A 26,031-nucleotide genomic window follows, 5' to 3' on the forward strand; every position below is an offset into this window, starting at 1 on the left:
GGGTGATCTCTGAATTGTGGCCACGACCTTTAGATCTTACATATAGAGACGCAGACAACATTTCACAAACTCTTACATGTTGCCCCATCTCGGGGAGGGGGCTATACCTCCTCCCTCACAGAGAGAATTATGACCTTGTTTTCTCCTTGGCCGTCACCTAAGGATTTACATCTATGATAGGCAGGAGGAGTCTCACTATCTGTTTAACATCTCCCATTACAATGGCCTCACTGTGTGTGTAGAGCATAAGGCCCCTCTGTAGTGAACATACATACAACTAAGTGAGAAAGTGACATTACTATTACTAATGTGATATGATTAAATATGTGATTAATACAACAGAAAAGAAATCTGCTTCCACAACACTTCCATGCAGTAAAAGCTTTGCAATGCGACATACACAGCTGAACAATATCAATAAGGGATTGGCCTCCCCAGAACCTCAGCTTTGTTGTGGGATCATCTTGACAAAGAACAGAATGACAGCCAAGATCCAAAGATGGTCCTTCAAAAAGCTTGGAGAAATATTCCAAAGGAAAATTCAAGGAAGCTCCCTAAGAGAGTTGAGACTGTGTTGAAGAATAAAGGTGATCATACCAAATATTGACTTTAAAGCTCATTAGAAGTGTACAGACTCTTCTTTTATGTCTTATATACTGTCTATCCACATATGTTTGCAAATGTTTCAATAAATCATTGCCTTTATTTCCCGTTGTCCCAGCAAAAGTATATAAATAGAAATACAATCACCGTTCAAATACTGCTCAAATACTGGATTTGACCCCATTTTGCCTCCAGAATTCCCTTAATTCTTCATGCCACAGATTCACCGAGTTGCTGCAAAAATTCCTCAGAAATTTTGGTCCATGTTGACACGATAGCTTCACAGAGTTGCTGCAGATTTGATGGCTGCCTGTCCATGATGTGAATTTTCCTTTCCAACAGATCCCAAAGGTGCTCTTTTGGACTGGGGTCTTGTGACAAGACTGTTTGAGTACAGTGAACTCATTGTCATGTGAAGGAAGCCAGTTTGAGGTGATTTGAGTTTTGTGCCATGGTGGTGGCCGGAAGCAGCCATCAGAAGTACATTATCATCATAAAGGGATGGACATGGTCACAAACAAGCTATGTTGTTTAAATGATGAGCAGCTGGCCCAAAGTGTGCCAAGAAAATAGCTTCCTGTTTCAAGTTCAGCAGAATGTCTTGGAGAGGTCTACATGCTGAAATGCTAACAAGGAGTTGTATAGGTGTATCTAATAACAAGGTTGGTGAGTGTAGTTAAAATACATCCTCTTATACTGAGTGACCCCCTCATTAGGATTTCATTCAGCTCATTTGATACACCCCTCGATGGTATCAACAAGCACAGCGGGATAAGACAACAGTAATAAAAGGATTACACTAGCTGCAAAAATGAATGACGTTGCAATGTCAACAGCAGGGTGCCTCGGAGCTGTATAATCTGAGCCCTGTTGCATAAAATTGACTTAATGAATTAATGTTTGCTGGATGGAGCACATCGTGTTTCCTTGTAGAGACTGAAGCTTGCTGCAGCTCAGTGTGATGGCATTTGGCCCTTAATCAGTCCACCCTCTGCATTTATCCTTTCTAAATATAATTACAGTTACAGTTACTTTGATCTATAGCTAAAGATGACAAAGCCATAATTTCTCCTACTATTCATTACCATTTAGTATATCTGTTGCTACACAATAAACTAAATAACCCTGATATTCATTTTTTAATTGCAAAAATTATGCACCATGTCTTCCACATGGGCAGTTATTGGGAAGTATTTTTCAGTATTATTCTTATGGTCACTTCAAAGGGACTACTGGTGGTCATTTGGTAGCTCTGATCTTAGATTGTCTGAAAAACTGAAATTGCTGTTCAAATATGAAAGAAAACATGGAGAAAAGGCTGCTGTTTGGCTTAGTGACTGTGTAGATCTCAAGAATGACTAATCCATAAATACACACGATCATCTTTTTTTACATTACAAGCTATAAGCCTGGATCTCTGATGGTATGGGGTGTGCAAAATATCAATTCCATGATTACTGATATCAGTCAGTTTGGCTTGGTGCAGCTACAAAACAGGATGCCTTGCATCAAGGCACTTGACAGAAAACACCAATAAGAAATACGCAGTGAAATCCAAGGTCAAAAAATGTCATTAAAAAGAATGCCAGAAATACATATGACTAAAATGTTTGGAGAACTCTGTCTTCACTTGCTTGTTATCCCAGACTGAATCCTATGGCGCCAAGATCAGGCCTCTGAGTGCATCTGTTGCAGGATTGTGGCTAAACATGGTGCTACATGACTCTGGCTGTATGTTCCAGTTCTTCCTTGTGCGATGGCATCTGTGTTTTTACTGGTTGAAACCAAACCTACACTTTGGTTGCTCTCAACATTTCAAACATATCTTTGTTTTTGAGCTTGATTTACTTCGTAATAATAGTCATTACACAGGATTTTCTTGCACCGCTTCCAAAGCTGATCAAAGAAATACGTGTGCAGTATGGCTTGGAAATAAAATCCCTGTTTTCTATCAACACTGCCCACTTTTATCAGCAGCGACAGCTTCCCTCTGCTTTTGAATGCAGAACTCAAATCCTACACTCAAGATTACAGGGAAAAACCCTCAGGAAGAAACAAATCACTCTTTAGCATCTGTCATTTTGAGTGACTTTGCATTACAAGGAAATGTCTGCTTATTGCAGAAACTAAAGAATTGTACATGAAGAGTACCAACCAAGGAAGAGCTTGACTGCTATTTATTAGAGAGTCAGAGTGGTGATATTGCTCCCCATCAGAAGTGCCAGCTGTTGCTGTAATAATGTGATGTGCTGAATGTGAGCTGCTGGGGCTAAGCCACAGAAGCAGACACTGGAGTTTGGTCATGAAACTTTCATCAGTGGTGAGGTGGCGTGGAGTTCCTGAGTGTCTGCACTAAATTGCCCCAGGGTCATAAATACTTTATCAACAGCAGACACCTCGGTGAAACACCTCCCCAGGGGCTCTCTTTCCCTCCCTCTCTGTGTCCCCACCTCTCCATCGCCTCCACACTTTCCTCTGCTCTCCACACCCACACACTCTGTCTCTGGCACTCCACAACTGTACTGGGTTGTTTAAAATAAAGTATTTCATTCTCACACTCTGGGTACCTTAAAATTCAGTTGTCACGTTTCCAATTATAATATACTACCACACAGAATTACAGCACATCCAGAGATGTTTTTCACTCTTCATTGTTGGAGTGACATGTTCGCCCATCTCTCACAAACTGATCTTGTCACTTTTTTTTCATTACAATTCACTGCAACCCCCCACCCCCACCCCCCCCAAAAAAAACACACACACACACACAAACATCAAACATACCCAAGCAAAACTCCAAACTTAGATCTTTTAAGGCACAGACTTTGATCTTCATGCTAGCAGTTCAGCCTAGCCTGCTTAGCTTTAATGCCACCGCCTTTATTCTCCCAGTGCTGTGCATCATGTTGTTAGAAGCAAGAGAGGTATTCATCCAAAGAACCTCTGCAGACCAAGCTTCTGCATGAGCACATTTATGGGGGAAGGAAAAAAAAGTGAGCGCTTGTTGTGAAGTGCACAGATTACACTCAAATCCCCTCATCAATCTGACTGCAATCAGTGCAACTGTAACTCAGCTGTGTCATGAATCCAGCTGAGAATGTGCTGGAAGTCATCAGTGACACAATGCAGATCGGCTCAGTTCAGTTTCGTGCAGTTTCTTTATATTTGTCTGTGCATGTTAAAGGTTTAAATGTTTAAAGTTTTGATAACTCTAGATAACATTCGGGAAGTTAAGGTGTCAGTGTTAATGTATACTGTGCAGTTAAATCTATTTTGGTTATGCCATGTTATAATCAGTTCGTTGAAGTATTATTTTATAGCCACAGACGGCCCAAAAGGTGAACTGTGGCTGCTACTTGTTTGTGAATTAGTGTTACAATTACAATACAGACAATTGTTTTCTGTTAAGAGCATTTACATGTGCATGTTTCAAACAAGCAGAAATTCTATGTAAATTAAAAAATGTTAAGCAAACTGAAACCCCAGTCCTAGATGGGTCACCAGTGATGTTATTATATTGATTATTTGCAAATCACTTTGAACGTAAAAACATTTGATGTTGTAGTGGAGAAAAACCTGAACTCCTGACAACAGATTCCAGATCCACAGTGAGAGAATCTGGTGGCTTCGTTATACTTTGGAAAGATGTCCCTGCAAATCAATACAACAGTCTGCTGTGTGATCATCTTTATCTGCGATCAAGCACTTCTCTCCTGAGTGGTCACTTCCAGGATGACAATACTGAAATGGTTTGATGAGAGTGAAAATGAAACAGCTGTAATGAGAATTAGCTCCTCCAAGTCTGAAGCCATAGTTCTCAGGTGGAAAAGAAAGGGTTAGGAGCTCAGTGATTCTGGTAGAGCTCACAGTAGCGCTGCCGTGTCTCCAGATCTAAAGGAAACCAGTGGGGATGTTTTAGGCTTCTCCAACTGGGTGGAGATCCCTGGGCAGACCGTGCAGACCTAGACCATCCAGGAGAGATTATGTTTCTTAGCTGTCTTTGAAGAGGGAGGTCCAGGCACCTCTGCTTACACTTCTCTTCCATGACCTGGACCCTGACAAGTGTGAGAAAATGGATAAAAGGGAGGCTGTAAAATGATTTATACGCTGTTATGAGGTCATAAGATCTCAACATATTTGAACACCTATTCTGCACCAGTTTGTGCACGGTATATTTATTGGTGGCTTCACTACTGCCATTTACAAGCCAGCTGTCAGTTTGCTTGTTGATACAGAGTGAACAGCAGTGTTGTGAGGCTGAAACGGCAAAAGTCCTCCCTAAATATTCTTTTAATTTGAGGCAACCGTGGTCATTCAGTCACATACAGTGACGGCTGTTCTGTGTTTATATTAAGATTTTTTTTAAAAAAAGAAAGAATAATGAAGCAGACAAGTAGTAAAACGTAACACTGTTGTCTTTTCACAGGGTGCTTATGTGCACTAATTACAAATAATATTTTTCTTTGTGAACAACATATGGTATATTCTGAAAAGTGGGAGATAAGCTCCCTGGTGTCTCTCAGATTACTGCACAGATTAGTGATATCACAATGTACCTGTTTCCACTAAACTGTAGCTCTACATAACTCCAGTAAAGTGAGGCATTAAACCACTCAAAAGTTTAACAGTTTGCTGAGTTGCTATACTGAACTTAAAACTTTAATTTTCCCTAAAAACAAAATAATTCACTTATCGATAAATGCTGCATTGTAAAGTCTAAGGAAGTTCGATCTGCCGACAGCCAGTTCAAACTGTATAAATATTAGCCAAAAGCTATTTACAACTAAACAGGAAATCTCACTCTGTCGTTTCTGGGAAACATTGCCCCTGCTTGCATCTTTCCATTGGTTTCTAAATGCAAACACATCAGGTTTAAAATTCATTCTTTCTCAGCAACCTGTCCTTAAAAGCAGTGTGTCCATCCTGTGTTCATTTACTGTTTCGAAGTCAGCGGTATGCAATCTCATCCTCTCATCCAACCAAGTCAGAAACTCATAGTATTAAGGCTGAAAGAAACTTTGAAGATGCTTATGGAGGCTAACCAACTTAGATCCAACCTTTACCTTTAAATTAAACAATTTTCTAAAGGTTATTGCATATATTCATCATCCAAGCAGATCCAATGTGTGCATCACTCCCTCTTCCCAAACAGGCAAACTCCATTAGTCTCCCTCAGAAAGTGGTACACGCAAGCAAAGGTTAAGAGGAATTTATGCAAATGTGAGCTCCACTAATGCACTCAACACACCCACAAAAAACATGAAACAGATTTTTTTTAATTTTATGATTATCATGTCAAATTCTTTTCAGACCCAGAAACCTTTGTCTACCATCACAGATGACCGCCCGACGCTGTTTGTACGTTTGTTACGCTGCATGTTTACTTTATATTAATTTCACGTCTCTGACATTCTGAAGGTAGAGCTGCTCAAACAGAACATGTCAATATTTGAGCGTCGCTGTTTTGGGCGAGAGATATGTTTAGTCTGCCCTCGATGCGAGTGTGAAGGTCTTCTGCTGGCATTTCTCCCAGTTCCTTGAGATATTTGACAGGGGATTTACTCTGCGTTGTCACTGTGCTGGAGATGGAAGTGAATCCAAGTTCTTCTTTCTGAAAAACAAATTCCACATTCTATGCCCTGTTTGGACTTTTACACTTAGAAAGCAACTCTTCCAGAATGTCAGGGGCCAAAATAGTCCACGGCTGGCCCCAGGACATTTGGGTTTTTCCCTGCCAGCTAATAACCTGAGTGGACAGATGTGTGGTGACAGGGAAGAAAATGAGTATTGCTAAACGTCTCCCCGAGCAGGGATTTGCTAATCATAGCATATCAACCTGAATTAGGAATATTCACCCCGTCAGGCTTTTGCTTTTTCCTAATTGTGGGCTTCATGTGTCTGTATTAAGAACTATACACAGCATTTTAGGAGTTTTAGTATTTTTGAGGGTGGTACAGGATTGTAAGCTTTTGCAAGTGTTGCTAGCTTACAACCTACGTTAGTAACCAAGCTGATTTCAGTTTCCACATCCATTTGTTTTTGGAGGTCTGTGGTACTAGAGGTGGGAGTAAAGTTTGCTCCCCTAGGCTTTGTTAGCCAGCAGTACACATAAGTATCAGGCTTGTTTCCTGAACTCTTTATCAGCCGGAGAAGATGCTGATGTTTTGACTGAGATAAGCAGATTCATCAGCAGTCTGTCAGTCAGAAATGTGATTGTAATATAAGAACAGTACTAATGGAATGCCAATTAACAACACTGTCAGTGTTTTATGAATGGTTTCTCAAGTGAATGTTGAAATCTGTGTTTCCACAAAGTCCGCTTCAGCTGGTGTAGAGTGCAGAGCTGAACGGACTGAAGCTCAAGACACAAGTTCACAATTAGTGTTGGACTGTGATTTTTCACCCAACTTCCTGGCAATTCTTATGAATAAGTGGATGTAACATTTCCAACATTTTCAAAATTCTGGGGTCTTCACTAAACGTGGAACTATCCTGGAATGTGGAAACAATTAAATTCAAAACAAACTGTTTAAAATTGTAAAGACATTTTGAAGAAGTGTGTGTGGTAAAAAAAAATCATCCCCTCAAAGCAGCTGATAAAAATCACTATCGGTGAAGATGGACTGAAGCCAGGGTCCTATGTTAAATCTACTTTTAGCACTGTTATTGTTTGGGGATCTAAACTATTCAGATCGCCACAAACTAAAACATATGGTGGTAGGTGGAAGGGGAATAGTCAGGGGCAAGAGGACATTAAATTAAATACATTTCTGTTGTCCAGAAATGTATTTAATTTTTTAAAATTTGAGGTCATATATGTGCTGCTCCCTGCTTCCCAGAACAGAGTCCGCTGGCGTGGTGTTGCGGACCTATGCTCCACCAGGAGTCTACAGGAAAACTGATTGATGTGCTGTTCAGATCTGCCGTGCTTAAAGCTGGAAAACAACAGGTTAATCCAGACCTTTTTGAGATAACAAGAGAATTTACAAAGAAATCTAAATGTGGAAATTTTATTTATGTATTTACACTCTATAGGGTTTACATTATATAAGACAAAAACATATCAGAACGTTTTTGTTGTTTTCTTAGGAAAAAAAGATAAGTAAATGATCAATTTTGCTTCTCTTAATACTATTGCTGCAGTAGCTGCACTATGTGGAACTGAAGGCTGACTTGGACTGACTTCCACTTCAAAGTGGATTGATTACTCCTGTCCACAAAATAGAGCACGCAGATCGATTTGTGTCTTTATTATAATACAAACAGACCACTTTTTCAACACTGCTATATTCCACTCCACTCCTGTCCAATGAGATATCATCTCTGCGGTTCTACAGACGGATAACAAATGAAAGATGAAAGACATCTGAGTACAGACTCTTCCACGGCGGGTCACCAAATGATTTTATGAAAATGATGATGGCTTTCACGATCACATCAGAATAAGACTTAAAAAAACAACAACATTTAAACACCAAATGCAGGAATCTCTTTTGGAAAAAGAATGGGGAGTGTATAGTGCAGTGTATTTAGTATATATCAGTATATTTTGATTCATTTTGGTGATTCATTTTAGTCTCCCGTGAGTTTTCTTTTGAAACTGTGGAATAGAAAACAGTTTGAAGGGTAATCAATAATGCAGGGCCAGTTTCAAACTGCTGCAGGTCTGAGAGGAATGCTTGTACATCTGGAGGCTGTCCCTGGAGAATGTCGAGCTGTCAATGAGTGAAAGCAGGGATATGATTAGAGCACCATGCACACATGTCTCCGTCATTGTTGGAGCTTAATTTTGAGTTTACATCAAAGCTGTGAAAAATGGAAACAACAAACAAAAAATATTCACAAAATGCTAGAAAAAGGTGAAGTTTCATTGCCTTTGAAGAAGTATGTGTGGTTAAAAAAAAAAATCAACCCCTCAAAGCAGCTGATAAAAATCACTGAAGATGGACTGAAGCCAGGGTCCTATGGTAAATATCTACTTTTAGCACCGTTTTTGTTTTGGGATCTAAACTATTCAGATCGCCACAAACTACAACATATGGTGGTAGGTGGAAGGGGAATAGTCAGACACACACACACACACACGCACACGCACACACACGAGCTTATTAACTGTGATTGAAACCAAGAAAAAACAGGAAAATATCTAAACACTTTTAAAGATGAAATGGAGTGATTTACAGCTTACTCGTCTTTTCTTAGCCTGTGCCTTGATGCTTAATAGCTTTAGTCGATATATTTGATTGACATTCCTGTTTAAATTACTTGTTTGATTAAAGACTTCTTTCAGTACTGAAGCACATGACATCTTCCCTCCCACCCATTGCCCGCAGTCTGGTAGATGTCAGAGTGCGTGAGAGTTATTTCACCTCACAATCCCTAACAAGCTTAGTAATTCAGCAACAGTCAAACGCAGATATAAACTATTGATCTTTGTCTGGCGCAGGCGTTAGCGATATGAGCCCTAATATCACCGCCTCTCATTCTGCCTGCCCGGCTTCCATAAAGTTGAGCGTCTAACCACAGAAGCAGACCTCGCTCTCTCATAAGCCCCGCGGTGAGCTTGATATAGCGGCGGGTTCACAGGTGTCATTTCTCCGCTAAGTACTCCAAACACCGACGCGATCGTTTCCGTGCCCTGCGCGTATTTTAACAACCGGCGGCGAGGCTTTTGTGAGCCACGCTCAATCCTCCCTTTATTGACCATTTAAGCTCCTCGCTCGCCGCCATCTGAAAGGCTCCCGTATAACAAAAGCAGCGGGTTTCTGCGGCTGGAAAGCGGCCGTCTCCCTGAGCCCATGGCCGGTGTTTAACGCACGATAACAAGCAGAGGTGGGTCGGTGTTACGCGCGCCCACAACAGTAAAGAAGAGGAAGGCTTTCAGCACCGCGGACAGCTCCTGTGTGCACCTTTCAGCACATGATGCTAACACGTCAGCCGAGACAGCTCGCACTGTCTTTTTGTCTTTTTTTTTTTTTTTTTTTTTTTTTTGAAACTTGGGTCCTGCAAAAGCATCCCTCCCCGGAAACCATCACAAGACCACTTGAACACTCCCCTCCTCCTTCCCCTCCTCCATTCCGTCTTGGGCTATATCCTCCAAAATACCAACATCACTGAGAGTAGACAGGGAGAGAGGCCAGACACCCCGGAGAAGTGTCAGGCTGGTAAAATGTGAGAACACTCCGTCTTTCTCGCTTCAGCAAACGAGCGTGTCCGAAACTCTCCTCCCTTTTCCCGGAGGGGGGTTGATGTGAACGCACAGGGCTGCGTTGGCTTCTCGTCACACGCTCGCCAAGACCTCGCACATATTCAATCGTGACGGATTCGTCCCTTCGCTCCACCACTCCTGTTTAAGATTCCGCAGTTGACAAGACGGCGCCTTGCCCTCCCCGCCTCTCTCATCAGACTTATTTTGCGCCGAAAACGGGATTCTGTCCGCTTTTCTTTGGGATTCGACCAAGTTTTCCCTTCCGAGGAGTTTTACAATGACAGCTACCAAGGAGCAGCCGAATCAGAGACAGAATCAACCGCAGCAGGATGAGGTGGGCAACTGGCTTTTTCTTTTGACTTCCACTTTACCCTTGTGCTTTATGTTAAACTCTGCGGGATAACCTGTTCCGCAGCCCGTTCTAGCTTTAGGGTTTAAGGTCTGCTGAGAGGCCACCGCTGTGGCCACATCCACTAAGTGAAATGTGTAAAAATTCAGTGGCCGATCGGCTCCCCCTATCAAGCAGCATCAGCTTTCTGTGCAGATAATGAGGCTGTGGCTCCAGTGCGAAGGGGCTCATTCAAGTTGGGTGCTGCACGTAGCAGCGTCGAATTAATCGTGTCGTCGCCAGCTGTGCGCGGAGCTTATTGTCAACTGTCAGGACTGGGTCACAGAAAGCTTGAACGCCGTGGGCACACGCGCTGTCAGTGAAGGGGGAGAGATTGAGAGAGGAGCACTGCAGCTTGGGCGCATTGTAATTCAGCCGTTGCCTCCTGTCAGCTGCCCCTGACACCTTGAAAGAGAACAGTCCTGGAAAAATCACTTTATAAGGGTGGGGAAAAGAGCGCAATGTGCTTATTTTTCTATCTGCAAGACGCACATCAGCTCTACCTGATGTTCTCATCAGCTCATTAGCCTGCAGGGGTTAAACGTTCTCGGTTTGGCACCTTCACACAGGTGGCGTTGCGCACTGCAATGCTTTTTTTTTTTCAGGGCAATAAGATCAAGACTGCAACTTGACAACCACGCACGTGGGTTTGCGCCAAACCGCTGAGGCTAAATCAGCTGCAATTAATGATCACCATCAGTTTTCTATTCATCCATCAGTTTGCTTTTCAATTAAAACAAATGAACAGTTCTATGAATGATGCAAATTCCATCTGTTTCACCCCGGGCTTTCCTCTGAGAGGTCCAAATATATTCTGGGTGCTCTTAATTGAATTCAGTCATGTAGTCCTATTATTCTAAGAAATCAAAACCTCGGCCTCATAATTGAGTTTCTGTGCCTGAAATATTAGAAGGCCTCATGAGATGTTGGTGAAGTATGACAGCTCACAGTTTTCTTTGCTCCATCCTCTATACTTAAAGCGCAGTGGATACTACTCAGTAGGGCTCTCAGGCTAATTCAAAGTCATGTTGTTGATTTCATGTGTGAGCACTGACTACTCATTTGATTAGGGATGATATTGTGTACCATATGTTCATAAATGCCAGAAGTTGTTAAGCCTGCAGGAAAGCTGACTGTGTTGGTGCTTTTATGAAGGCATTTCTGGCGTGTTTAAAAGCATTCAGTAACATAGTGGTGACTTCAAAGCAGCAACAGCATGAAGATATATAAGTGTGTAAGAATCACAAAGTCAGGTGATGGTATTGTGAGCAAAAATGTCAGTGAAGTGAAGACAGTTTGAAAACACTCTGTGAGTTTTTCGAGCACTTTGTGTTGGGAGCTATTGCATAAGATTTGTGCAGCAGGCCGGCGTCATGTTTGCAAGCATTGGGGGTGAGAGTAGTGCCTTAGCTGAGCCAAAGCTATTACTGTCCCAGGCACTGTCAACCCACAGTGAGTATGTATAGCTCTTTGGCAGGTTCTTAACAGGGTAACTCTTCATCAAAGTTGCATGAAGATGCTGAGAGAATTACAAAAGGGGAAAAGACGAAGGTGTCTCTAAATAATGGGTGAAGGAGAAAAGTGGGCCCTAAGCTGTTTTTTAAATGCAAAGTGGAGGACCGGCAATTCTCTTTTCATACTCTGCCTCTCTTTACCACAGTTGAGTCCATTGTTGTTGCATTAAAAGCCTTTTTTTCTCTTTCTTTTTTGTGGTTTTGTCATTCTGACAAAAAAAGAGAAAAAAGTAAAAGAAAAAAACCCCACAACTAGCCACACAAATAACACTGGTGGGAACTGTGTGACGCAAATCCATAAAACTCTCCAGCTTTTCACTTGCTTTTTTAAGATATCTATTATTTTGTCCAGAAGGATGGCAGCCAGCTTGTTTTTTTTTTCCTCCATCATCCAACAATTTGCAGCAATTTGCAAGAACCACAAAAATACCTCTATAACCAAAAATCTGACCCTTCTCTTAAATATCCATCTGTGCAAAAAGCCAAATAAAAGTTTTCAAAATTCAGATACATGAAGAAAAATAATACCTGGGAAAAGACATCTCATTCTTCATGTGTGTTTTCACAGACATGACTGATGTGTCGATGTTTTGTTGTTTCCAAGGACACATAGTCGCTTTTAAAGGATTCTGACAGATTTCGGTTTCTCCTACAATAAAGTGGATATATATTATAGTTCTTGGCATGTTAATAATCCAGCTAGTCATTTTGATGTATGGTTATTGGTGTGTGTAGGTAGTAGCAACTATTGTCCCTGTTACAGACTGCAACTTAGTGTATGTGATAAAATGCAAATAATAAAGCTGACTTTAGAGTGGTTTTGGCTTTGGCTTAAATTCTATGAATTTTCTCAAATGCTTTCCAATGCTGTTAACGTTAATGTAGGAATCAGGTTTTCAAAAAGGAGAATGTGTGCATGAAGAAACAAACAAACAAAACCCCCAAAATGAAACAATATAACTCATTCTGTTCTTCCCCATTTTAAGGAGAATGGGCTACAACTAAATTTCAGACTGCAGGACCTTCTGCTATTCCTGGTAACTGTTAGAGTTTGCCCCCTCCTACTTCTGTGTCAACACAGCTGAAACAAGAGACATTTTTTTAGTTCTTAGAACTCCATTTTTATTATTCCCTTAGAGTAATTACTTTCCCGTCATAAGCATGACATAGGTGTACTGTGACCAGTCCAAAATTAGCAATGTACACTGCAGCTTTTAGCATTTTCATTAACACTGGAACAAAACACAGGGAAATGAATCAAGGGAAGGCTTTACTGAGCCCGTAGCCAATGAGAGAAGCACTATGCATGTGATTTTTCACTCATCAGAAAAGTATTATCTTGCAATTCCTTTCAGCTTGCAAAGCCACAGTGAAGCAACACAGAGAGAAAATGAAAGCAGGATTGGAAGAAAGTAAAACATGAGGTGACATTGAATTATTAGCGACTGGCTGGCTGTTATATCTGATCAGAGTTCCTATTAGCAGCTCAAATGCAAAAAAGAAAAAAAAAGAAGGTATTCAACTCCTGAAGGACCCCCCCCCCCTCCCTTATGGGTATTTGTGCCCACCAAAATTCTTTGGTCTGGACTAAAGTGTTTTAAGATGCTGACTGATATGCTGGCTCTCTAAGCCATTATGTGCTGTTGTGACGAGCCGTTCTTATGCTGACTGTTAAGACCGAAAACAAAGCAGTTCACTGGGATTTGAGACAACTCTGTTTTTCTTCATTTTTATGTGTTTTTCCTCTGTGTGCTGTTTCAAAGACTGGCAGCTTATACACTGGAAATCGTTTGTCCTATGGTGATCATTTTATGTTCTGGACTGATGATTTGTTCAGGTGCACATGATACACTGACTATAATGACTGTATAAATAAATGTTTTTAGTGATTGACCTTGATAGTCATAAAAAGCGTTATAGGCAGAACATCTTAACTATTTTTGCTTTGCTTTAAAGAGAATACATGCAGTCAGCCAACTGTGAACGGGAGCAGTGGAGCAGTCTTGGCAGTGAAACCATACAGTGTGGCCAATCCCTCTTTAGTTTCACTGCAATCTTAGAACAAACTGACTCATTTGACATTGGCTGATCTCACGCTGTGCAGCCTCCTTTAACCACACACACAATACAGGCTGACTGAGAGGTTGACCTCTCATTGCGACCCTGTAGCCAGCTCAGACTCTGTGCAGTCAGTGGGGTGTATAGACTCAGCACCTGGCCAGACAGAGTGTTCCCCTCGGCTTTGTTAATGGAGCCGTTGCTGTCTGTGACTGGGACTAGAGGCGAGCGTTAGGAGAAAAGGATGCCTACCCTATTGTGATTAAGAGGTGTGCTTGCACATGCTGTGATCCGGTGGCCCGGGAAACTGTAATTCACACTAATGGAGAAAATGTCCTGGACACTGCTGCTGCTGCTTCAGTGGCCTCAGAGACAGTTACTGAGAGAGGGAAGAACAAAAAAGAACAGGTTGCAAGGGAACTCGTGAGCATAGGTGGACAAAGAAAAGGAAATGTGAAGGAGGCAAAGAAGAGGGGGGAGGTGAGAAGACAGGGCCGGTTGTGTAAATGACAAATGGATTTAAAGAGGATCACGTGGAAGATGATGATGTGTGAGATGAAATGAAGTGAAAAGAAGATGTGTTAGTATGTTCAGGAGTGTGAGGAAAGGGACAGTTTTTTATCAATTGCTATGACTTATAGCAACGATAATGTGAAAACACTGTTAGTTTTGAATAATGATGAACTCACAGAAAAAAACTTTGTCTGCAAACAGAAGTTTTTCATTTACTGCTTAGTGTCCAGCTAATTTTTAGCCTCCCATAAAGATAATTTTGTTACAGAGATTTGCAGAAGGAATGCTTTTGCATCAGCGACTTTGCTTTTTTTCTTTGTGCTACTTATAATTTGCCCTTTCACCCTGAAAAACTGTAATAAGAAGGAATTCTTCACAAGCGCTCATACGTGACAACCAAGGAGTGACATTCGTCTCACTTTTACCATAAAACTTGTGCATCATGTTTGGATAACCTATGAACCAATGCAACTAATGGTGTTTTTCCTTGGAATGACATTCCTATCTGACTCATCAAGTGTCACATGTAGCACCAACATTAGTGAAAATTCACTTTTTTATTTGCCTCTTATGTGATAATAACTGCAGAGAAAAAAATAAAACAAAGGTGATCTAAGGAGCTTGGAGAGAGGCTTCATCAGTTCCTGAGGTCACCGGTGCCCAGAAAGGAAGAAGTCTCTTGGATGCGAGGTGAAACATCTTCACAAAATTTAAAGAAGTCCAGTCGTTTTCTTTCTAAGCTCCTTAGACTGCCATGACTGGATGACTGAGAACCTACACAGACAAGCAAAGGTCTGCTTCCTGTGGGGTTATAAAGTATGCGTGTTAACCTTTGGGCTTCCAAGGTGCGGCCTTATGTTGAGAGAAATAATGTTTGTATCAGATATATAAAATAAAATATGTGAAAATATAAGCAAAACCAAATATTTAGTTACTGTTAAATGTTGACTTTGGATTATCTTATTTTTGTCTTTGTGGGTAAATTAAATGGATTCAACAAAGGGAAAAAAGGCATAACAAAACAGAATATTAGGAGAAGAGACTGAAAGATGCTGCTAAATTAGGTTTATTGTTAATATGATTTGAATGCAAGATATCATTTTGTATAAATGGGTATATAAATATCAATTATATAAATGGGTAAATAAATGTTCAGCCCATTTCTGCATTGGGTTGGTGTCAGGTTGGCTGGCAGTGCTTGAGTTTTGCATCACATTTTTCCATCTTTTGGGCTGAATTTGCATTCAGCACATGCTGTTCAATCTCAAATCGAATGGACAGAGAGGAAGAGCTGCTATTTTTTGAACATTGCATAATCAGAAGCACTGCAAAGTGTCCCAGCCTGTGTGCTGACTTACACTCACCACCTTCCTGTCATAAGCTTGTCTCTGTATCCCGAGGCGACCGGTGCCCTGAATTAGCTGAAGCTGACACATGTTCCATCCTCGAAAGGATTAAAAGGCAATTACAGAGTTTGAGTCATCAGTTGTGACACAGACAAGGGGACAGGCTGCAGTCGAACCCGAGATAGCAGGAATTAGGAAGAGGAAACAGTCAGACCTTCTACTTGTGTGTGTGATAACAGGGTAGCTTGTGAGTGAATGGGTAGTTGCAGGTAAAGCACACATCTCAGTCACCACTAATACCTGATATTTTATTGAATGCAGTGTTGGATGTAGATGTGTGTTTTTTCTTCACTGGCTTAAAAAAGCCCTAAAATTTTAAAATCACCCCAGGCAACTTTTTCTCCGCTCTAATTGAGATGCAGTAAATTTGCCTGAGCTGCTCAAACCATAATTGTGGTGCTGGGCATGTGGACCAATCTCACTTGAGAGTGAACCAGAGGATTGTCTTCTGAACAACAGAGGCACCAAAAGAAGTAATTACAACAACAAATGTCCTGGGAGACGCACACTCTCTCATGCAAACTCTTTCTTTCTTGCATATTCTCTCCCAGCAAACATGGTTTAAATATCATGGAATGATGGCAAAAACTGCACTGTAGGTGAGCAGATGTTAGCTGATTTTGGCATTTCCACAGACAACAGTGGTCACGTCAGACTGTTTCTTACAAAGCAAGGATTGTTGTTTAAATTGTTGCCATAAAGAAGACAAACTCAAGAGTCTACATTGTGGAAATTGTATCTCTTTGTCTTTTGCCTGGTTACATTTCTTGTCTGGAGTCAAGCGCTATATCCCCTTTTTCACTGTTTTAGTCAGCTGGCTCAGTGTGATAAGAAGTGGACTCCAGAGCACAGGTCACACATCTGAGTCCCTTTTCCTCTCTCATAAGCTGGAATGTTTTATATATGTCAAGTTAGGCTACATAACTGAAACTGGAGATACCTCCAATTTAATGTGTTAGTAATAAATGAAGCAACATACATAAGGGAGATACTTGAACTTGTTTTACTCTGGCTCTAGTCACACAGGTCTCGAGACCAGTCAGCAGCCACCTGGTAACAATCACTTGCTGGGAAAGATTTGCAATCCCAGACTGAATGATTGATAAAGAGCGACTGATTGTAAAGAGGTATATATTGCAGAGAAAACTTTCTTGCGATTGCTTTGGTAGCTAGACGGTTGCAACGGCCGCGATCTTTTTGTGAGTTTTTGCAGACATCTTCCATGCAAAATACTTGCCAAATGATAGTGCAACACCAAAATGTAAGTAAAGTAAAACTAGTACCTTTTGAAATTTGTTACTTGAACGCATTGCACATTTCACAGTTTCACGACACCTGCAAGTATCTGCTGATAAGTTGCCATCTTCTGTATAAACTAGCAACACCTGTGCAACTGATTTCATTTGACAAAATACAGCAACCTGCTTGTGGAATATATATTTATCTCAAGTGATCAGAAGTTGCTAGGGGTCACCAAACAGTTTCTAGACCTACAGTGGGGCAAAAAAGTATTTAATCAGCCACCGATTGTGCAAGTTCCCCCACCTAAAATGATGACAGAGGTCAGTAATTTGCACCAGAGGTACACTTCAACTGTGAGAGACAGAATGTGAAAAAAAATCCATGAATTCACATGGTAGGATTTGTAAAGAATTTATTCGTAAATCAGGGTGGAAAATAAGTATTTGGTCAATAACATAAATACAACTCAATACTTTGTAACATAACCTTTGTTGGCAATAACAGAGGTCAAACGTTTACTATAGGTCTTTACCAGGTTTGCACACACAGTAGCTGGTATTTTGGCCCATTCCTCCATGCAGATCTTCTCGAGAGCAGTGATGTTTTGGGGCTGTCGCCGAGCAACACGGACTTTCAACTCCCGCCACAGATTTTCTATGGGGTTGAGGTCTGGAGACTGGCTAGGCCACTCCAGGACTTTCAAATGCTTCTTACGGAGCCACTCCTTTGTTGCCCGGGCGGTGTGTTTTGGATCATTGTCATGTTGGAAGACCCAGCCTCGTTTCATCTTCAAAGTTCTCACTGATGGAAGGAGGTTTTGGCTCAAAATCTCACGATACATGGCCCCATTCATTCTGTCCTTAACACGGATCAGTCGTCCTGTCCCCTTGGCAGAAAAACAGCCCCATAGCATGATGTTTCCACCCCCATGCTTCACAGTAGGTATGGTGTTCTTGGGATGCAACTCAGTATTCTTCTTCCTCCAAACACGACGAGTTGAGTTTATACCAAAAAGTTCTACTTTGGTTTCATCTGACCACATGACATTCTCCCAATCCTCTGCTGTATCATCCATGTGCTCTCTGGCAAACTTCAGACGGGCCTGGACATGCACTGGCTTCAGCAGCGGAACACGTCTGGCACTGCGGGATTTGATTCCCTGCCGTTGTAGTGTGTTACTGATGGTGACCTTTGTTACTTTGGTCCCGGCTCTCTGCAGGTCATTCACCAGGTCCCCCCGTGTGGTTCTGGGATCTTTGCTCACCGTTCTCATGATCATTTTGACCCCACGGGATGAGATCTTGCGTGGAGCCCCAGATCGAGGGAGATTATCAGTGGTCTTGTATATCTTCCATTTTCTGATGATTGCTCCCACAGTTGATTTTTTCACACCATGCTGCTTGCCTATTGTAGATTCACTCTTCCCAGTCTGGTGCAGGTCTACAATACTTTTCCTGGTGTCCTTCGAAAGCTCTTTGGTCTTGGCCATGGCGGAGTTTGGAGTCTGACTGTTTGAGGCTGTGGACAGGTGTCTTTTATACAGATGATGAGTTCAAACAGGTGCCATTCATACAGGTAACGAGTGGGGGACAGAAAAGCTTCTTACAGAAGACGTTACAGGTCTGTGAGAGCCAGAGATTTTCCTTGTTTGAGGTGACCAAATACTTATTTTCCACCCTAATTTACGAATAAATTCTTTACAAATCCTACCATGTGGATTCATGGATTTTTTTTTCACATTCTGTCTCTCACAGTTGAAGTGTACCTCTGGTGCAAATTACTGACCTCTGTCATCATTTTAATTGGGGGAACTTGCACAATCGGTGGCTGACTAAATACTTTTTTACCCCACTGTATGTGACTGAGGCTTTAGGCCACATAGTTGATACGTCATTGTTTAGAAATTTTCCTGTGTGCAACATGAGTGACATATTGCAAAGCCACAATACGAAGGGTACACATCAAGAAGAGATGATCAGCCAGTGCCTGATGTTGAAATATTTGCATGAGAAAGTGAAGCTGGGCTGTTAGCAGAACCTTATCTTTCTACTTTGTGTTGTCATGTCTGAGAGCAGTTGTCACCAGTGCAGGAAGCCTTTGTGTCAACCTGGACTTGGCTATCTGCGGATGTTGTCGAAGGTTGATCTGATATCCTCGTGTTGGTGTTGTTCCCAGATCATCATATTAAATGTTGTTCCAGGATCAACATTGCAAGTGACCAATCAGAATGTTGTGACGTCATACCTTTGCGACTTCGGGAAAAACCGGCGTAAAACAAAAAACTGTACTTAAGCTGCGTGAAACCGCCTCTGTCCGCCGATCAACGGACCCTGACCCTAAGCCTAACCGTAACCCTTTAATAAACAGTAAGCAGAATTGATATTGTCCTTGCAACATTGGAATTTCATAAATGCACGAATGGCTTGGGGCGCAAAGGAATAACGTCACAACAATGTGATTGGTCACTTGCAATGTTGAACCTGGAACAACATTTTCATGATGGTCTGGGAACAACACCAACACGAGGACATCAGATCATCCGTTGTCGAACGCTGTCAAACATTCCAGCAGTCTCATTTCTTTTTAACACCAAACTACAGAAATTAATTTTAGATTCCTTCCTTAATTTTGTTCTCATTAATATTGACTGGCTGGCTCCTGTCGGGCTTTTTCCTCAGCAATAGTTCATCAGCCCAGCTCAGATGAAGTGCAGGAGTATTTTCTGGCAAACAAGGTTTTCTGCACTTCCAGGACTTATAGTAAGCACTGAGGGCAGTCGCAGATCGATTTCACTCTCTGGGCAAGATAATCAAAGCCTCATCTGAAAGGCCGGTGATATTGATAGCACTCTACTGATACATAGATAGACCACTGCATCTATTTATCAACTCTCCGTTGTATGTTCACTGAACATGGATGAGAGGAAAGTGTACAGACCTGTACAGTGTGAAGTGCAGTGAACACTAAGACCAGGTAAAGGGTGTCACATGTGGTTGATGTGACATTTTGTAACAGAAGCAGAACTCTAAACGACTAAAAGAAAGATTTTCAGTTTATTTCAACCCGCTGTATTTTGTGGCTATTGAGTCATGCTAACATTGTTGTGAAAAACCGATCTCTGCAGCTGTTTTAGAAAACAACAGATTTCAGGACAAGAAGTTCAAGCTCCAAGCAGCAGTCGAAAAAAACCTGATAAATGCTCCCAGTCCTGCAACTGTGCCGATTCCTCTGTCTTCTGACTCACTGTAAATTTATTGTTCTTTTTTTGTTGTTCATGTTTTAATAGAGAGGAGTCCATTAAGTTTATAGTGATGGGTAATTCATGACATTTTATTATCAGGATGAAATGATTGCTTCTTTTTTTTTTCTGACCTTTTGTCTTTTGTTATTATAAATCAAGTGCACCTGTTTTCTTTCATGCCAGCTTGCACCTCCCTAAAAAAGTATCAAAAAACAAAAAAGCTCACTCAATATTATCATATGAGCAGTACTGACACATTATCAATATTTCATTTCTAAATATCACAGTTACCGTCAATACATAATAATCGTGACACCCGTAGCTGAAACACAGAATTTTATGGAGAGTGACTTTCACCTTTGTCACAGTAATTAACTCGAGAGAAGAAAAACAACACAATTAAAGCCACACACACATACACGGTCTCTCTCTCTCTCTCTCTCTCTCTCTCACACACACACACACACACACACACACACACACACACGCACTAGATTAAAAAATCACTGGTTAGGGCTTTGCTTGGCTTACCTAAAATGCACATCAGTTCTTCCTTTCTGCACGGATTTAGACGCCACCACAAACTGTAACCATACCGAACCCTTAAACACTGAGCATGCTGTGTTAATTCATCGAACCATCCACAGACTTAAAGAGTAAATCTCAGTTTGTGAAGTCTGCTAAAATACACAGCAGTACTGTAAATCCATTCTCTGCCATAGATTCCTGTCGAGAAATCTTGTACTAACCTTGATAGCGAGCTACAGTAAGTCACAAACATTTTTTTCTGTCAACCTTGGAGTTTTCACAGCTCACTTACTCAGACAGACATCTGTCACACTATTTTTTTTGGCTTGTTTTTCAAGCTGCCATTTCATGATTCAAGATGTCACCGACATCCAAAGATGCAATTAACTGCAGTCATATCACGTAGTTGTCTTTGAAGTTAAATGGTGTTATTCGAGGCGGGGAACTCGCTTGCTGTTCATAAACCCTATATGGAACATCGAAAACAACAGTGACTGTAATACAATAGCAAGTGTGTGTGCATATGTGAGTCTCCAGAGTCTGATACATCTTTTTCCTATTAAAACCACATCAGCGTGCCTCACTGTTGTACTGGGTGATGTGTTTATTCATTATAATTAACATGGGCACTATAGCTCACCGTGCTGCTGCTGTAAATATGAGACCATTAAATCAGGATTAATCTGTAGCGAAACATAGCCCCCCACAGTGCACTACTCACACCAGTTTGGGCAAAATTAGCTAAAAACTACAGCTGTTCTAGGAAACAGCTGAGCCTGAGCTCACACTCTGTGGGACTGATGATGATCTTGTGATTTGTTGACAATTACAGACACCGGGTCTTTATGTTAAACCACTGTGCTAGAAAGTAATAGAATAGAATATCTGTTTATTGTCATTGTACGTGTACAAAGAAGTTATCGGTGCTCCACGCCAACTGTGCAGGAATAAAATATAAATAGTAAAACAACAGGAGAAATGTATACAAAACAAGAGAAATGCACGCACTGGAGAACAAAGTGATTGGAAGTAGTGCAAAGAACTTGGTCTGGGTATAGAGTCTGTGTGTGAGTGGCCTGGGTGATGAGGGTTACTCAGACCATGGCTCAGATTGGCAAGGTGAGTGGGCAGGGGTGGGGTGTGGGGGGGGATAGTGTTTATTAACAACCAGCATTACCAGTATAACCAGTATTAGCTACAATGATTGCTGATGCAATGCATTTTTCTGCTTCAGAAGCTATTTTATGAAATCTGTAGTTTCTAAAATTAAGATGTCCATTGGTGGAGGATGCACAGATGCCCTGTGACAGCTGGGATAAACTCCAAAACCCTCATGATTCTGGATTGAATAAGGGGTTAAGAAAGTGGATGGATGGAAATAAAGTGAAACTTAGCACAAACACTGCTGGAGACATTTGGAGCATTAGATGGTGAGAAGGGGTTCACCTTGAAGAAGTTGGCAGTTAATCACAGGACTGCAACAGACAGACAGACGATCATTCACGCCTACAGATAATTTAGAATCACCCGTTAACCTAACAAGCATCTGTTTGGGCTGTGAGAGGAAGCCAGAGGGAGCTTCATGCAAGGGACTCAGCTGGCCCATCCATTCAAACCAAAGACCTTTGTGCTATGAAGTGACACTGCACCCCTGTATGGATGGATGGACTTTAAAGCTTTTTTTTTAATTCTACAAAGACTTTTCTTTAAAAAGTGACCTCGTGTGGGAGAATGAATTGTGACTGCTTTCTTTCTGCAGTGCAGATAGAAATAATGTACAGTGGAAGTGAGAAAACAGAACCTCTGAAGAAAGAGTCAGGCCATCAGACAGTGATACTCACTCGTAACACTAGCTATTAGTAGGTGTTCTTTTGAAAGCATGGTCTCCTCATAAAGGACTGCGAACACAGGAAGTTTTACATATTTTTAAATCTTATCCCACACCATAAATGTGTAGCAGCAACCCAAAGTGTATTATTTGTATTCTTTTATTTTTTCTTGCTATGTGTTTTGGGGTCATAACACTGCCAAAATGCAGCTTACCCTGGTACCGTGTGTTGCCACCAGACGTATCTAGAAGTATCGATTTTAGCGTTGTGTCATCACATTTGGCTTTTACTTTAAAAGTGTCCATATCTGGATGAGAGGTTGCTAAAATGCTGACTAATAGTAGCAAGGTGCATACATGAATTGAGTGGGTAGATAATGTTAATAAAAAATGCTCCAAAAAACACCAACAATCAAAAGGTCCCTTTCAATTACTCCAATTAGCTGATGAGATCCACAGCTAAGCTAACTATAAACATGCTTATTCCTGCTCTGAAGTTGGACATTTTAATGCTGCAGTCTATGGGGACCGACTCAGTTTAGGGAGCCTTTATGAAATCTGACAAACAATGCCTGATAGGTAAATATGGTTGCGTGAGCTGTTTGACAAGACAATGAAGGACAATGTTGTTTGCTGTGTAGGAAGCTTGATAGTTGTTCCACACCCTAAACAGGTCACAGTGCTTCCCATAGAATTGCATCTGTAGCTGTAGATGATTGTGTATACACAGCACATATGTGTGAGCGTGAAAGGATGTGTGCCCAGGATTCTTTAACCTCCTAGGACCTGCGTCCACATATGTGGACATCACATTTTGGGTTATTTAGATGAAAATACTCAATTTTGCCCTACATGGGCCTGATATCCACTTACGAGGACATCATACTGCTACTGTTCTATCAAAATTTTAAACGAGTATCCTCATATGTGGCTCTCATTCTTTTTAAAAACAAAAATAAGGTAAAAAAGAAATCTGGTAATTCTTTGTTTTTACATTCATCGGGCCCCAATATGCTCAAATATCAAAGAGAAATTAAAAATGCATGTCGTGGAAGAGTTCGGGTCTTAGGAGGTTAAATTAATTAACAAATACCATGTATACTTGTGGCCTCTGCTTTCCTCCTGTAGACAAACACCACTTTCATTGTCTGCTCTGTCTTCTGTTCTGCAGTCTCAGTGAGCTCCAGTTCAAAATGAACCTCCACCTTCCAGAACACGGACTAACATTGACAGCTGCAGTCCGAGACAATAAAGCTGGAGTTTGTTGAACCACAGGATCACAGAGGGTCGTCCTAACAGTGACCTGACCAGTCTGTTCATAGAGACACCCTAGGCAGGAAGGGCCAGAAAAATGTCTGGGCTTTTCTAGGCTCTGTTCTATTTTCACACAATGGAAAACATTAAAATGTATTTTATACTTTTTAAGTCAGCTGTGCATTATGTTAAAATATATATTCAAGATTTTCTACATTTAGGACAACAGGTAGTTAATGGTTTCATTTACGGCAGCAGAGAGACATGGTTCCAGGGTCTGGAAGGATGATGATAACAGTTTAAGCTAATTAAAAATACCCTAAAAGGGTAATTGCTATATTCCACTGTAGGCATTGTCTTTATTTTTATTGTGACGGGATATTTTTGTCTTTGTGTGGCAAAGCGGGCCGTTGCCCTTTTTATTCTGTTGTCAAGACATTGGCCATCGTAATCGCCAAGCCGAGAGCCACTGTAAACATCACTGAGGGTGAGATCATCAAATCAGTTGCCGCTGCACACCTCTTCATCCAACTCCCAACTGTGCTGTCCTTCCCTCTCCACCTCTCCACCCCTCCATCCCCACTAATTCCCTCTCAACTAGCAATTTTATAGCTCAGTGCCTGCTGAATCCTCCAATGTGACCCTATAGGTATAAAAACCACACAGTGCCACTTTTCAACCACACGAAGAGACAATTTCCTGCCTGCTCCAGACGCATTCAGCTACTTGTCGACGAGCTTCTCTTCCTATTGCTGATTAATTCAGGCTCTCCTTTCAATTTTTATTTCTCCCGATGAATGAGATTTTGTTTCTGAATTGGAAGGAAATGGCTGGAGTCTTATCCACAGCCCGGAGTGTAATGTGCCTAGGAATGTAGTCAGCTGTGTCTAATTGTGTTGAGATTGGAGATTTGACTGCTGGGGACTGACAAAGGCTTTAGTGTCCACCATGTAAATGAACAAAAAAATTGCATTTAAATGTGTGCGGAAAATTCAAAGCAAAAGGTGATTAATAGAATTAGCTTTATTGTCCTGTGTCCTTCACGTACTATAGGTGGTTTGAGCTTAGATTTATCCAATATAGCGCTCTAATCCAGATGAATGCATTTCATTTAATCCTCTCCAGGCCTTTGTTTGTCTAATAAAATCAGTCATTGCTCTCTTTTTGCGCATCACTGACTTCAGTGATTAGAATTAGCCAGGAAGAACATTAAATGTCTTTTGGCAAAATTCACACAATATAAAAGTATATTATAAATCTCCAAGCTAATGTGCCCCGCAGTAGACTATTCCCATCTCTAAAGAAAATGACTGTTATTACAGGATGTCAAATGTCTCCTTCATAGATTTAATTATATTTCACTTCTGATACACTGATGTTTTTCTTACTGTAAACACACCGGGGAGGATGTACAGCAGTGTGTGAAACTGTTGTCATCATAGCTGTAAAACAGGATCAAATATGAAAAAGTGCATACACACAGAAGGAAACAATTTGTATCAATGAAACAGGCGTAACTCTACAACACCTTTCTGCGATAGATTCGGTCTAAAAGAAACTCTGATGATTGTGATGAAATCTAAAAGATCATCCAGGAAGAGATTATTAGCAATTCTGTGGAATCTAAATGAAATCCAGTGATGTGTTGCGAGAACAGGTACAATGACATCTTGTTGATGTTCACTCTTGTCATCCTCACATTTGAATGTACCATCATGTTGGTTTTTACCACCATTTAATTTAGGACAAGGGCTCAAAGATGGTCAGATTACAGAGAGACCCTACAACAAACCTGGAAAGGCAAGATGTTCTGGAGAAAATGCTGAAGAAGTCTGTGGTTGCTTTGGTTCCCTTTTGCAATTTCTTAGATCTCTATATAGGTTCTTTCTGAGGAGCAACACCTATTGTTCAGGTTTAAGTCTACAGCAAGGCTAACATGACTGCAGTGATAATCCAGCTGGCCTGCAACAGCGCTGTGGTGACCATAAACTAGGTGTAAGCGTCTGAACATAGGGGACGTCTGAGTGAAACATCTACAGTTTTCAGGTGAACAGTTGAAGCAACTGGACGTGGGAGTAAATGGGAACTACTCATGACCAATGCTCAGCTGCACACTGATGCTCAATGAACAAAATCCTCCACAAGCGGACAGCGTTATAGAAGGCAAAGCATCTAATAGTCTAAATTATTAGAAGCCTAATTTGTGTTAAATATTGCAACCACACATAGAGAGACATTGACTTACTGC

General features: G+C 41.2%; 1 protein-coding gene across 2 annotated transcripts in view; it reads left to right on the forward strand.

The window, feature by feature from the left end:
• dpp10 (dipeptidyl-peptidase 10 (non-functional)) overlaps window positions 1–26,031 on the forward strand; it is a 251,290-nt gene that overhangs the window by 93,002 nt on the left and 132,257 nt on the right. Inside the window, exon 1 of one of the 2 annotated variants that reach the window (XM_085434454.1) lies at window positions 9,713–10,145. The exons of the other annotated variant lie outside the window; for it this stretch is intronic. Coding sequence (XP_085290580.1) covers window positions 10,089–10,145 — 57 coding nt within the window. The 5' untranslated portion in view covers window positions 9,713–10,088. Of the gene's footprint in view, window positions 1–9,712; window positions 10,146–26,031 lie in introns of those variants that run through there. 2 annotated transcript variants of the gene reach the window in all.

Source organism: Copadichromis virginalis, linkage group LG16 (genome assembly GCF_057382275.1).
Source record: "Copadichromis virginalis isolate Kocher_CV1m ecotype Utaka linkage group LG16, C_Virginalis_male_GT1.1, whole genome shotgun sequence".
Classification (NCBI taxonomy): Eukaryota; Metazoa; Chordata; class Actinopteri; order Cichliformes; family Cichlidae; genus Copadichromis; species Copadichromis virginalis.